The sequence below is a fragment of the Tachypleus tridentatus genome, chromosome 7 (genome assembly GCF_004210375.1).
Source record: "Tachypleus tridentatus isolate NWPU-2018 chromosome 7, ASM421037v1, whole genome shotgun sequence".
Lineage (NCBI taxonomy): Eukaryota > Metazoa > Arthropoda > Merostomata > Xiphosura > Limulidae > Tachypleus > Tachypleus tridentatus.
In genome coordinates this window covers 86782209-86796763 of record NC_134831.1, presented here as the reverse complement: position 1 = coordinate 86796763, position 14555 = coordinate 86782209, and the positions used below count along the sequence as shown (strand labels likewise).

General features: G+C 30.2%; 1 protein-coding gene across 1 annotated transcript; it reads left to right on the top strand.

Annotated features, from left to right (window-relative positions):
* Positions 1–1895: 1895 nt before the first annotated feature.
* On the top strand, positions 1896–14509 carry LOC143256106 (phosphatidylinositol N-acetylglucosaminyltransferase subunit A-like). Its single transcript, XM_076512856.1, has 8 exons — positions 1896–2107; positions 2954–3128; positions 4712–4868; positions 7457–7632; positions 9789–9904; positions 10219–10326; positions 10958–11064; positions 13280–14509. The coding sequence occupies exons 2-8, from the start codon at positions 3055–3057 to the stop codon at positions 13364–13366; spliced, it is 825 nt and encodes a 274-aa protein (XP_076368971.1). The 5' UTR covers positions 1896–2107; positions 2954–3054; the 3' UTR covers positions 13367–14509.
* The last annotated feature ends 46 nt before the right edge of the window (positions 14510–14555 follow it).

Genomic DNA, 14555 nt, shown 5'->3' with positions numbered 1-14555 from the left:
AATGCGTTATAACAAAGGAATCTTTAAAATTAGAGTCCAACATTTGCAGGCGAATTCAACATGTATCTGCCACTCAGTCCCAACGTGGCCAATTTTGACTCTAAAACAATCAGTAAAATAAAAACAACAAAGAAACATTATTGCTTGGGACCTGCAAAAAGATATCTTTGTAAGATGATTGGCATACACATGAATAGTTCATTCACGAAAACCCTAAGTTGTACTTTCTTCGCTGAAACTTTGAGCAAAAGACAAAAATATCAAACTTGTCTTTATCTATATTAGACACCTGTAAATAGTATATTTGTACCAACTTACGTGTAAATTGGTAGAAACAAGGCTAAGTAATTGACCAAAACTCCTAAGATTATGGGTTTATTCAACCTTTTGAACCCTTAAAATCACCAAATATATCCTACATTTTTTACGTATATGGATGGGACGTGTAAATTATAAGTATCTTTATACCAAATCCCATGTAGATTAGCCAAAATACCCTGAAGCAGTTGTCAGAAAATCCTAAAATTACGTTTTTGTGATATCTTGACCCTCCATAGAATTACTAAAAATGGGCAAGTCCACCATTTTTGTTTCTCATTGCGTGTGACCTATAGAAAATTATCCATGAACTAAATCCCATGTAAACGTATCGAAATATGGTCAAATAATTGACGAAAACATCCTAAAAAGACTCAATATGGTCAACAGCTTTTTATGTCAATATGTTACAGTGTTAAGAGAGTAAAAAGTATGTTTGTGCCAATGTTCATCTTCATTTTTCCAAATAGTATCGCACAGAAGCACAACATATACATTTTTACGTTTTGACATTTGACCCCATAAATTCCTCGAAAGGGCCTAAACATTTAAATAAAAAATGAAAATGACATCTCGAAGTTTCATGTCAATCAGCCAAGAAGTTAGGGAATGGTAGTCGACTGAAAAGTATTTGATAAACGAAGAGGCAATAGAAAAACAGCACGTTCCTCTGCGGATACAATAATTTACATCAATGTTTGTCGAATAAACCAAATTGTTTGTGTTAACTTAAAAGGTTTATCTATTTTGAAGACTCTGTTAATTCTGCCACCGCATACTTTACTTTGTCACTCCAACACCTGTCGGTCTACAACTATAAAGCATAAATACGATCGTTATCTTTAAAAATGTGATTTGAAATAAAGCCAGTTTTACTGATATGTGATCAACACTTCGTTTGTACAGAGTACAGTTTCAATTATATTAGTGAAATTTTATGCAGAAAAAAATTAGTAGGACATTTCATTGTTGGCTGAAACCTAAAATATGTCTTAATTTTATAAAATATTTTACTAAACAGTTTTAATCACTAATCAGTGATGTCGAGAAAACCCACTTGTAGAGAATATATATGGAAAACGGCTCGTTTGGGTTGAGAAAATATTTTACATGGAAGAGCGAACAACGTTTCGACCTTCTTCGGTCATCGTCAGGTTCACTGACGATACTTTTGCGATACTATATTTCTCTACAAGTGGGTTTTCTCGACATCACTGATTAGTGAACCTGACGATGACCGAAGAAGGTCGAAATGTTGTTCGCTCTTTTATGTAAAATATTTTCTCAACCCAAACGAGCCGTTTATGCATATATAGTTTTAATCACTAGTTATGAGTCAAATCACAAATACTTGTTTTTGTAGTGCAGAACTACACAATGGATTATTTACACTCTGATCAACCTGAAGAATCGAACCATGAATTTTATAACTATAAGGTTGTAAATTACTCCTGAGTCACCCCGAAGTAAATCATGATAAAAGAAATACATTCACAAAACTATACTTAACTTCTATGCGATACAATTTTGGGAATTTGTTTATTTCCCCAGATGGCACCACGAACTTTTAAATAAGAAATAAAAATGGATTTAAACTATTTTAACTAAGTGTTTGAGTATGCAATTTGTTAATTTATTTAAAAATAAAATATAAATTTTATAGCTGGAAACTTTAAATTATTCTTCAATTTGTTACTAAACATCAAGCATGAGAAGTTCTCTATAAGCTTCATATATCATGAAACAAAAGTAAAATTATGAAGTTATGTTAGGCTTAATAATAGTTAAGGTTTGTTGAATTCTTATAGCTCAAGTCGTTATTAATGCTACTATTACTAAATAAGATAACGTGTGAATACTTTTAACATTTGCCAATTTCGATACGTATCTATACCTTTTAGACATGGTTAAAACAATGAATTGTATAATCTTGACTATTGGATAAAGTACTTCCTCTGTGTATAAACATATAGTAACAAGTATACATATAGTACACATGGTAATAATATCAAATATTAGTGAGTGAATGCTTGCATTATCGTTTCTTTCTACATTTATTCTGACATGGCATACTCGGGTACCTATTAATCAGTGAATGTGGAACAGCTGTTCCTTTTAAATATCTTCCTTGTAATATATTTATTCTACAATGTAATTCGTTTACTGCATGAGACTGAAGAGAAAGGAATACGTTTTTTGCAAAAATTCTAGGGGAATAAACCAGTATTCCAAGAATTTTCTCTACTATTCTTATTTAAATTTTTCTTCCGTACAACAATAATGGTATTATTAATATGATAACTTTGACATAAATTTTCAAAATGTTAACAGCCTAAATGAACATTAGGCTTTGCATATTGAATTAATTTTACATTTAATTTTCAGAATAACAACCATTTTGAACTATGACCCTTTAGAATATTTGGCTGTAATTTATTTCAAAATTTGACCCATAGACAATTTCAAACATAGCATTTTAATTACTAGGCTAGACTATATTGATTATATTTTAATATTTCTAAACTTTACTTAACTCAGTGTGATAAGTGAACATTATTATATTAAAGGTATTTTAGATTCAAATTTCTTACTTGTTGATCTTAATTTGTACTTTGTCTGCTTTTTTTTTATACAGATGTTGAACAGTATCCATTAAGTGCACATTAAAATAAATAGCATTCTGAACTGATAGCTTCTGGTGTTATTAACAAATGAAAAACATTTTTGAAAATTGAAATGTTATTAGAGAAACAAGATTATAAAAACAGGAAAGTGGTTAAAAAGAAGCAGATTAGGAGACATTCTATATGGTAAGACAATTGTTTGGTATATACAATAAAATTATATTTAGTTTTCATTTGCCTGAATAAAGTTTTTTTTAATTTTAATAGTTATTAAAATATTTAACATATTGGTGCTTGTTGTGTGCCTGCAGTAAATTTTGCTATGATTATTTAAATAAATATGAGCAAAAAACACTGGCAAGGTAAGAACCAGATCAAACCAAAAAATTAACATTGCCGAACCTTAAGTTATATGTTTGGTTAGAAATATCTGCAAGTGCAAACCTTTTAAATGAAAATTGGCTGAATCATAGAAAACAAATGTTGACAGTGAGTCAGTTCTTTACCAAATAACCACATTTTTTTAAAACATCAGTAATACATATTGGTGTATAAGAATACACATTAACACTATAAATAAACAACCTTATAACACCAAAATGTATTTAATTAGACCATCAGCATTTCACCTTACAGCTTCTTTCGGAGTGTTCACTAAAATAGTTTCAACTTGTTTATTTCTAACATTAACTTCTGTTTTTTTAACTACACCAGTGATTAGGTGAGCTTATTTCAAGAGTCTTGTTCCTAACATTTGCTGTTGCTACTGAGGTTATTTTTGAAAGACAATGCTGTAGATGTGCTGTTCTTTACAGGGTCATGGATAGTTTTACTGACTAAACAAGAATATGGCAAAATTAGTTTCACTGTTGGTTGTCATAATCATAATGCTCAAAACATTTCAAGCACTTTCATAAGGTACAGCTTTCCATCTTCATTAATGAACTGGAAAAGTCTGACTTTTGAAACACTTTAAGTAAGCAAAATTATCCTTTCCAATTATGACTTTCTGATTATTCCAGTTCTTCAAGTCTTTTGTGAGAACAGACAATTACTTTAATGTAAGTGGTTAATTAGTGTGATGATTACTTGATTAGTAAATTCCATTAATTGCTGGGCTCTGAAAATAATGCACTTTTTGTCCTTAAAGTAACATAATTATTCAAGGGCTATGTTTAATATTTAATCTTATGTTTGTATCCCTTAGTTAAGAATTGTTATGTACCATTATTCTTCAGCCATTACATTTTGAATGCTCATAACTCCTTATATGTCACTGTATAATTATAAAAGAACCTAGACAAATATTATAAGTTACAGCTTTTACAGTAAGTAAAATTTGTTGTAAAACATGTATGATGTGTCTGTTGCTGATGCAATCATTTTCAAATATGTGAGAAGAGAATGACTGGACCACTGAGTAAAACATTGTACCCGTCCTAAAACAAATCATACTCTAAAAGCCATAACTCATAATTAAACAGTAAATAAATTCAGAATGAAACTGTTAACCTATGCAATATTTTGTAAGTTTTAAATTATTTATAGAATGTTTACCAATATAAATTAAATTTCAAAAAACTCAAATACTATTTCAAACACTCCATGATTGGATTTGTAGAGCGAGTGCACCCAGAACTTGAATTATTTTTAGTTGATATTTCAGACGTCGGGTATGATTATGCATGCTCTGCATTAGGCCCACAGCTTTAATAAACTGGAGTAAATGAATGTGTGGTATACAGATATTTTATATCAATCATTTCTAGCATGGTATCCGACTTTTTCTATCCGAATATGGGAGGTGTGGAAAGTCACATTTACCAACTGTCCCAGTGTCTTCTGGCTAAAGGACACAAAGTAATTGTCATCACACATGCCTATGGCAATAGAAAGGGTATTAGATACATGACCTCAGGTTTGAAAGTAAGTTTTGTTTAGATAATGTGCTTTAAAATAAACTATAAATACATGGAACATGTATTTGTGTTTAAGTATTTTATTCATGAAATAAATGTATGCTTTGTTCAATATAAAGAGGATTGATTATGCTATATTTAAACAAGTAAATATTCAAATAACCAAGTCACATGACCGCTAAACTAATTTCAGTTAGATGATTGTTTTCATAACATTAATTTATTAGCATATGAGACACTATGAGTCTACTGCCTATGGGTAATCAATTTAACTGCCTAGCTGTAGCAGTCATTCACTTGCAAACATTGTAAACGTCATCCCAAATGGTAAACGCATCCTTTTTCTTTCTTTTTGTTTTTGAGGCATCTTTAAAATTAGTTGTTAAAAGAATGTTTCGAATGATATAAACCTTTTATTAAAACTTTAATACTTTCTTACAAAAACAAATCAGTGGGTATCAATGGTATTTGAAAACAGCTACTAAAGATTGCAGAACATGCTATTAAAATAAATTTGATGTGGGGTTTAATTGAAAACAGTTTTTTTAAATTATGATAGTTGTGTTTATTGCATCAAGAGATGAAATTAATTCTAAGTTCATTAAGTTTTATATTGATGACAGTTTCTCAATATATAAATAAAGCTTTCCTCAGTTCATTTTGACTAAAAGAAAGAAAAGTAACTCTAGGTGCATGATACATCATATTGTTTTACTCTAGGTGCATGATACATCATATTGTTTTACTCTAGGTGCATGATACATCATATTGTTTTACTCTAGGTGCATGATACATCATATTGTTTTACTCTAGGTGCATGATACATCATATTGTTTTACTCTAGGTGCATGATACATCATATTGTTTTACTCTAGGTGCATGATACATCATATTGTTTTACTCTAGGTGCATGATACATCATATTGTTTTACTCTAGGTGCATGATACATCATATTGTTTAAGGAAAGAAAAAGAGTGATTCTTGTAGGCAGAATCTGTCTTTCTGTATCTAGGAACACATTCTCTCATTCTTAGCCATGATTCTGTTAATCTGAATCTTTGTGTGATAGGTGTTGTTGTGTATGTACTTAAAAAGTTACGTTCACAGTAACTGCATTTCACGTGACTTTTTTTCAAAAAGTAAAAATCATAACAAGTACTTTTTACGTAAAGAAATTAAAAAGGGGTTGCAGAACTATAAGATATGAAAGAAACACTGGAAGATGAGTGTTTGCAAGAATTAGAAAGTGAATGTTGTAAAGAAATTAGGACGGCTCAAAATCACATAAAAATATAATGTATGAGACTTATCAACAAACTGAACAGAACAAGATGTATTGAAAATAACACAAAAACATGATATTTATACAAAGAGCCAGCAGTGTGATGTGAGGAATACATGAAACAGAATTATTTCAAGCATAAGAATGTAACACCTAACAGAGATATAGAAAAAACCAAAAAGAAAAAGTTAAAAACTTAATTATACTTTTAACACTACATTCATAATCTAGTCCCTTAGGGATTTTCATGAATTAGGAGAATGTGAATTGATGGTATTTCAATTTCTACTGCACCATATTCAACACATCCATTACTGACCACTCATTTCACTCGGTCCAGAGCTCTTCAGACCAGCTGGGGTACGACAAGTACAGTAGTACATGGAATACTATTTATATGCATCATTTGTTACAACAACAGTTATTACAGTGAGAACACCTTTTATAATTTTACAATGCATGAATATAATTAATTATACATACCTTAAGACTTCAGAAATACAATAGGCCTAATATAATGTCTGAAGACAAAATTAATTATAATTATGCTTTGCAAGCTCCTAAGAGGCATTTGCCCCACAGAAATTAAGAAAGGTAGGCTTAAAGAAAACTTAAAAGCAGAATATTGCACAAAAGATATTTACATCATAATAGTTGCTATACATGAAAATTACTGAAATATATAGCACCTATACCAATGCTGTGTGTGCTATATCCCAGCCGAGCCAGTGAAAGCCCTCTTCAACACTTGATATGACACGTGCAACTTGGTTGACATTATAATACTTTCTCCTTTCCTTTCACTCATGGGTTCTTATAAAATGACTAAAAGAAATAAAACTACATTTCAGTCAAGTATACCTATATTCATATTAGTATTAAACAACAGAATTATGGAAAAGTTCTTTTATTTTGGTTTATACTAAACTAAAGAAAGTAAGAAACCTCAGTTTATTACTAAACAACTGATAATAATGTTAGTTTAACCATTTGTCATTATTTAAATCATTTTGCCACAACATTTTCATGAATTTGAAATACAACAAAATAGAACATGGACACTGGCAGTTTGGTTTTATAGATAAACTGAGAAACGTGACTTGTACGTATAAAAAACAAAAAAAAACTGGGAGTTATGAAACCCAGATGTTCACGAAAAGAATAAGTATTGATAAGTTAGGGATTTTGTTAAAGGTCAAAATAAATGTAACATTTAACTATACTAAAACTTGCAACAAAATTAAAGAATGACATATTTGGAGAAATTGGTTTATTTTTACTTTTTTTTGTTTTCCATCTCTATATCATACAGGCTTTTTCTGCCCTAGCCTTGGAGTCAGTATTTCATGCCAACACTATGGGAATCAAAACTGTGTTCACCGATCACTCGTTGTTTGGGTTTGCTGATGCCAGTGCTATAATTACCAATAAGCTACTTCAGATGGCCTTGACTCTGTGTAATCATGTTATCTGTGTGTCACATGTTGGGTAAGTGTTAACTGAACGATGTAATTTGTTCTTCAGTCTGCTGAATAACCTTTTTTTGTCCAGTTTTACTCTTTCATTTTCAGGTTGACCATCTCATTATTGTTGATCATGACATGAAGTTGCTAGTAGTGCCTTCTTAGCTACAGTTATTGTGGTTATCTAAGATAAAGGTTATATTCATTATTAAGGATAAAGCTTGGAATGTTTTCAGGCTCAGGCACAAATAGGTGGTTAGAACACTCGAATCACAATCTGAGGGTCATGAGTTTGATTCCACATCACACCCAAAATGTTTGCCATTTCAGCCTCAGGGGTATTATATGTTTTAGTCAATCCCACTATTAGTTGATATAAGAATTGCCCAAGAGTTGACAGTGGGTGATGATGACCTTAGTCTTACACTGCTAAATTAGAGACAACTTATGCTGATTTTCCTCATGTAGTTTTGCGTGAAGTTCAAAACAAATGGACTTGAAATTTTGTCAAAACAAAAGTTGGAGAAATGTTCAAGTCCTCATAACCAGTTTAATATCTTGTAAGATTCCAGTTAACAAATAAATTAGGCTTTAATGTGTTCTGTACTTTCAAGTCTTTATTACTATCGAATCAGAGGAAATAATTCATAGAATTCAGGTAGAGTCCATTCTGAAAATCAAATCCAATGGTTTATGTGTTTTCTTATAGCAAAGACACATCAGACTATCTGCTGAGCTCACAGAGGAGCACTGAACCCCTAATTTTAGCATGGTAAATCCATAGATTTACCGCTGTACTAGCAGGTAGCAAATCCAATGGAGTGTCCAAAACAGAAAACAAAACCCTAAATGATTGGAAGTTAATAATTATAGATAAATAAATATGATTTAATATTGTCAAAGGTTAAAAGATGAAAATAAAGGTAACTGTTCTTATCATATTTTTTATCCATCATTCACTTGCACATCAGGAGATATTGAACAGTAGGCTAATAAGTTTCTAACTAAATTAATAATCTATACATTTATTTGTTTAATGTTTTAATTAAATTAGGCCTAACTTTCAAGTTTTTAGGCTACATACTTATTTCTTTGATACCAAACTCAGGCCTAACAACTCAGTTTCTAGGCCAAACAGTCAAATTATTTCTCTAATAACTGACTCCTTGAAGAGACTATAAGGCTTCCAAAACTTCACATATTATGCTATATATCTCACCAAATGGTGCTAATGTATACAATTTAAATCAGATATTTTAGTAAATCTTTCTCCAAAATTATTGACAAGCCAGTTAATTTTAATATAAAATGTTTAATCAAGCAATAATATAAGTTAGATACACATAAAAACAAAACATTGTTCACAGTAATATCTAATTATGTATTTATATATATTTGTTTCTAAGTTTATAAGTATTTATAATTTATCTGTTGCTTATATGTGTCAAGATGTATAAAAATTACTTAAACTAACATAGAGCTTGGTAAAAGATATCTTGTTGTTTGTGATATTCAGTAATAGTCTATGAGTGTATTAGTGTTATAGCTTCTATGTTCAGTGTTTACACAATTACTTCAAGTCCTGGAAACTCTTGGTACATTAGTTCTAGAAATTTCAGTACTGGAAATCAACTGTTTTTAAGTCATGGTCCTGACATTTTCTTTTCTAAAGTCTGTGTGAATTCTGTACAGTTTTAAAACCATGAAAGTTAGTAGGTAAGAATTAAAAGACTGTTTTGTAATTCATTTTTACCTGGCAATTACATTTACATAAGAAACTATCTGCATAACATGTGAAAATAAATGCTTGTTTTCTCTACTTTAAGGCAAAACAAAATAAAACATGGAATGAAAACTTTTAACCATGTGTTATTGTATTTTTAAGACAAGTAACAGGTGTGTCTCTCAATAAAAGCTTGAAGAAATTCATGTTAATTGTTTAAGCATTAACACATTAAAGTTTGTGAAATGGGTTTTAGCTATGTATTGAAATAGTTACATTTCTCTTGCATCTCACTTAAGGAGGAACTTAAAATCAAATATTTCAAAATCCTTAAACTAGACTTTTGCATATTTTATAAACAACATTTCATATTTCAAATTAAAGGAATTTTTCAAAACGACCATCACCCCACGGATAAGTTGTCAATGTTAATGAAGTATTTTTTGTTTTTTCACTAGAAAGGAGAATACAGTGTTGAGAGCTAAGGTGAGACCATCATTAGTGTCTGTTATTCCTAACGCAGTTGACACAACTATATTTACTCCTGATCCTAGCAAGAGAAACCCAGATAAAGGTATGAACAAAAATGCAATTACAATTGTTGTATTTATGACTATTAAACCCTGTTTATATTAGATATTAAATTGGTATCTCAAACTTTAAAGCTGTGATAGCACTTGTCTGTTTGTTTTGTTGTGAGGTATTTCCAGCATCGATAAAAACGTAATCAGTGGTACTGTTACATCCATCATCTGATTTAAAGGTAAAACATATCTTTCACTATATTTAGTTTTAAAAAAATTGAGCATTTTAGTAAAATTGATTTTTGTTTTGCAGAATTGTTTCAACAATTAAAAAAAGGCATTTTTTTATAATCTTCTTTTCAAGTGACCATTGTGGTTATCAGTAGGCTTGTGTACCGAAAAGGAGTGGATTTTCTAGCAGGGGTTATACCTATTTTGTGTAAAAACTATCCACAAGTTAATTTCCTCATAGGTATGTTAGCATTCTTATTAAGAACATTAATCTTCAACCATAATCTTGCATTGCTTAATATCTAATTAGAATACTTTTTTTATATTTTTAACTTGTACCTTTATAATTAATAAATTAGTAATAAATCAGTACCTTTATCATCAGTAAATCAGTTGTGAGTCAGTACCATTTTATCAGTAATTCAGTAGTGAGTCAGTACCATTTTATCAGTAATTCAGTAACGAGTCAGTACCATTCTATCAGTAATTCAGTAGCGAATCACTGTTTTTTAGCAGCAACTCAATGTTAAATGATTACATTTCTCATCAATAAATCAACAAACTTCTTGACACACTGTCTCAAATTTCAAGTTAGTATACAAACTTTAGGATTTGTATGCTATGTATGTATATAAATGTATTAACAAAACTTATGATCCTAGCTACATGGAGGCTGTTATTAGTTCTTCAGTAATAATGTTGGCTTTCATGTTTACTTGTGTAACTTTTGAATTGTCATTCTGATGTTTTTAATTTGTCCTACATTAAGTTAAACCAAATTTAAAAACTTTCTGTGTACATACTTTTGTTGCTAAGAGATTAAAAGATATTGAACCACAAGGGTATAAACAGTTACCTAATCATATGTACAGGAGGAGAAGGGTCTAAAAGGATAGTGTTAGAAGAGGTGCGAGAACGCCACCAGCTTCAAGATCGTGTTACAATGTTAGGTTTTGTTGATCACAGTAAAGTGAGAGATGTAAGTGTGCAAAATGGTTTTATTATTAAGTGTTGGTGAACTTATTTTTTAAACTTTAAAACCAGTTTATCAGGTCAAATGTGGATTGAATAATTTCTAAATATTTGAAGCATGTGTTGTTGGATAAGAACCAGAAAAAAAAATGGGATACTAGGAACAAAATTACAGTTCTGTGGTGATTAAAATAACATCTCTTTCCTGCCCTTTGCTGTTTGATACCATTAACTCTATGAATACAACAAAATTGAAGCGTGTATGTCAGATCTTTTGAAAAGTTATATGCAAAATGTTATTAAACAACTTTGTTATCAGTGTTACACTTGGCATCAAAACGTAGCATATAATTCAAATTTTAAGATTATAGAAATTAAAATATAAAAAGAATTTTCAATCTTCACTCTTTTATGTCACCTGACATGTACAGCTCTGATTTTTTCCCTCTTAGAATTTTCTAATGTCATAAATAAACAGGTGTACAAACAGTTAGAAAATCAAAATACACATACAGCTAATAAAGCTGAACATTCTACATTCCTGATTTGTTGAGATATCAATAAATTTTTCTCATCTATTTTGTGTCAATTATTAAAATCACTGTACCCATCTGATAGGCTTGTTTATAACCAATAAAAAGAGGCTGTTATGGTGTACATGAATCTTAAGGCCATTTGTTTACATTTAATGTTAAAGATCACAGTTGACAAGAAATGTGAGAGTAGAATTGTTGCTTCTGTCAGTGCAAAGATTTTTTGACACACTTATAGGTTAGTTAGAAAGCCAGTAGTTATGAAACATTCTTTCCTAGTATGTAATGTATTTTTGGTGTTCTAAAATACATATTTGAAAGTTATGTGACAACCAAAAAAGAGGGGTTACTAAAATGTGATATCTAAGTGTAAACTGACCTCATTACATAAACTGAGTTATAAATTTCCTGGTTTTTATGCATATGTTTTGAATATTTTTATGTATATTTTAACAAAAGTAAATAGAATTTTCTCAGGGACTTACACTTGGAGGCTCAAACTATATGAATTGTTATTGTTTTGTTTACTTAATCTGTGGGAGAATCATATATGAACTCTCACTGTGATTTATTGCTTTTCACAGAATGATAAACATCTTTCTAAGAACAAGACCTACCATTAAAAAGTCAACAAAACAGTTTTGAAAGGGTTAAAATTGTTAAGATAATTAAATTGAAGATCTGACAACAAATAATGCATTAGAATGTGAAAAGTGGCACACCAAATTACGAGAACCAAAGTTTTCTTTGCATTAGGAAAGAATCAGTTTATTTACTTTAAAATTTGGAGCAAGATAAGAATCATTGTGTAAAGTTTGATTAACTTTTATGTGTGAATGGGATGACTAACTCATTACATGAAGGGCACAAAATTATCTCATGCCTGTTGCCAAGTGCTCCAAATAATCATGTTAGGCATTTAAAAATCTAAAAGGATAAGCTGGATTAGCATAGAAGATGGAAAAGATGTCAGCATTCATCTCTTTCTATATAAAACATTGTTTATGGCCATCATAAAGGGAGTGTACCCTGAATGTATGAAAATATTTTGTATTTTAATTTCACAAATTTATAGCGTTTGGTATCCCAAGTTATTGTGAACCAGGCTTTCTTCTGGTTATGTTGTCTGTTAACTTGTAGACCATGTAGCTGATTCTATAAGCTGCTAAATAAACGTTTGGCCAAAGACTGTGGGTCAAGAAAAGAAAGTTGGAAATCTATACTTGTATGTCCTACGTTTAGAATCATTGCAGTAACAGAAGTGTGGTTTTCTATCTAGTAGTGTATAGTGGTATGAATTTATGCAGATGAAGCACAAATATAAATTAAATTGTAGTACATCCACATGTGGCCATGATATGATATCTAAATACCACTTAGATCCCAATGTACATTTAGGCTAGTCTTTTAAACTATAGGTTTCAGCCATGTGGCACTGGTTTCTCAATGTAGGAAAGCTCTAGCCAAAAGATAAATAAAAATTGTTCATGATTTAGAAGAGAACAAAATTTCAGAAGGTTTTTTTTTAATCAACTAAAGGTCTGTTCCAGCACTCAAAACTCTTAAAAGAAATATTAAGTTTGTTTCCTGATGTGAATAAAGGAATATGTAACTTGTATCAAAAGCATATTTTCCACTGTAAATTCTTATTACAAGATATGTTGAATAATGTGCAATCTTTTGGTATAGGTTTTGGTTTGTGGGGACATCTTTTTGAATGCTTCATTGACAGAAGCTTTCTGTATGTCTATAGTTGAAGCTGCAGCATGTGGGTAAGTTATTATAGAATGTCTTAGCTCAGACACAGTGCTATTTACATATTATGGAATAACATATGTTACTATGCAGCATGTGTTCAAATATCTTTATTTTTATTTCATTTAAATACTCGTATTAAATGTACAGAACACAGTTCAAACTGTCTACAGAGGCCTAAAAACAAAGAAAACATTAGAATGTTAAGTAAAGCAGGGACTTGCCAACTGATTAAAAAATAACTGAATAACTTTCCTCTTAGTTCTGAGTCTCAAGTTAATAAATTGACTGTTACTACTAGCAGTATGGTTATAACTGTGACAACAGAAAGTATACATTTGGCTTATAATAAATTTTGTAATATTAACAAAAATTAGAACACGTTATTTTTTCCATTTCAGAATAAATCTTCTCTTTCTCTCAGTTAGTGCAACCACAAGTTACAATGTAAAGTCTACCAAGAAAATAACATTGTTTTTATTGAAGTGTGATTTAACCAGTTAAATGTTTAGACGAATATACATATTTGAACAGAAGTTATCATTTTAGTGTTTGTCCAACATGGTTTCTTAAAAACTAAGATCAAATAGATTCTTAACTAAATTTTAGAATTAAGATTAATGTGGTATGATATCAAGAAACCTTTGTAACAGATTAATGTGGTATGATATTAAGAAACCTTTGTAACAGATTAATGTGGTATGATATTAAGAAACCTTTGTAAGAGATTAATGTGGTATGATATTAAGAAACCTTTGTGACAGATTAATGTGGTATGATATTAAGAAACCTTTGTGAGAGATTAATGTGGTATGATATTAAGAAACCTTTGTGAGAGATTAATGTGGTATGATATTAAGAAACCTGTGTAAGAGATTAATGTGGTATGGTATTAAGAAACCTTTGTATGAGATTAATGTGGTATGGTATTAAGAAACCTTTGTATGAGATTAATGTGGTATGATATTAAGAAACCTGTGTAAGAGATTTATATGGTATGATATTAAGAAACCTGTGTAAGAGATTTATATGGTATGATATTAAGAAACCTTTGTAAGAGATTAATATGGTATGGTATTAAGAAACCTTTGTATGAGATTAATATGGTATGGTATTAAGAAACCTTTGTATGAGATTAATGTGGTATGATATTAAGAAACCTGTGTAAGATATTAATGTGGTATGGTATTAAGAAACCTTTGTAAGAGAT

Coding starts and splice junctions, on each gene's coding strand:
- LOC143256106 (XM_076512856.1), top strand. CDS start 3,055: ATGTTATTAGAGAAACAAGATTATAAAAACAGGAAAGTGGTTAAAAAG. Junction 7,633..9,788: donor ATCTGTGTGTCACATGTTGG/GTAAGTGTTAAC, acceptor TTTTTTCACTAG/AAAGGAGAATACAGTGTTGA. Junction 10,327..10,957: donor ACAAGTTAATTTCCTCATAG/GTATGTTAGCAT, acceptor TCATATGTACAG/GAGGAGAAGGGTCTAAAAGG.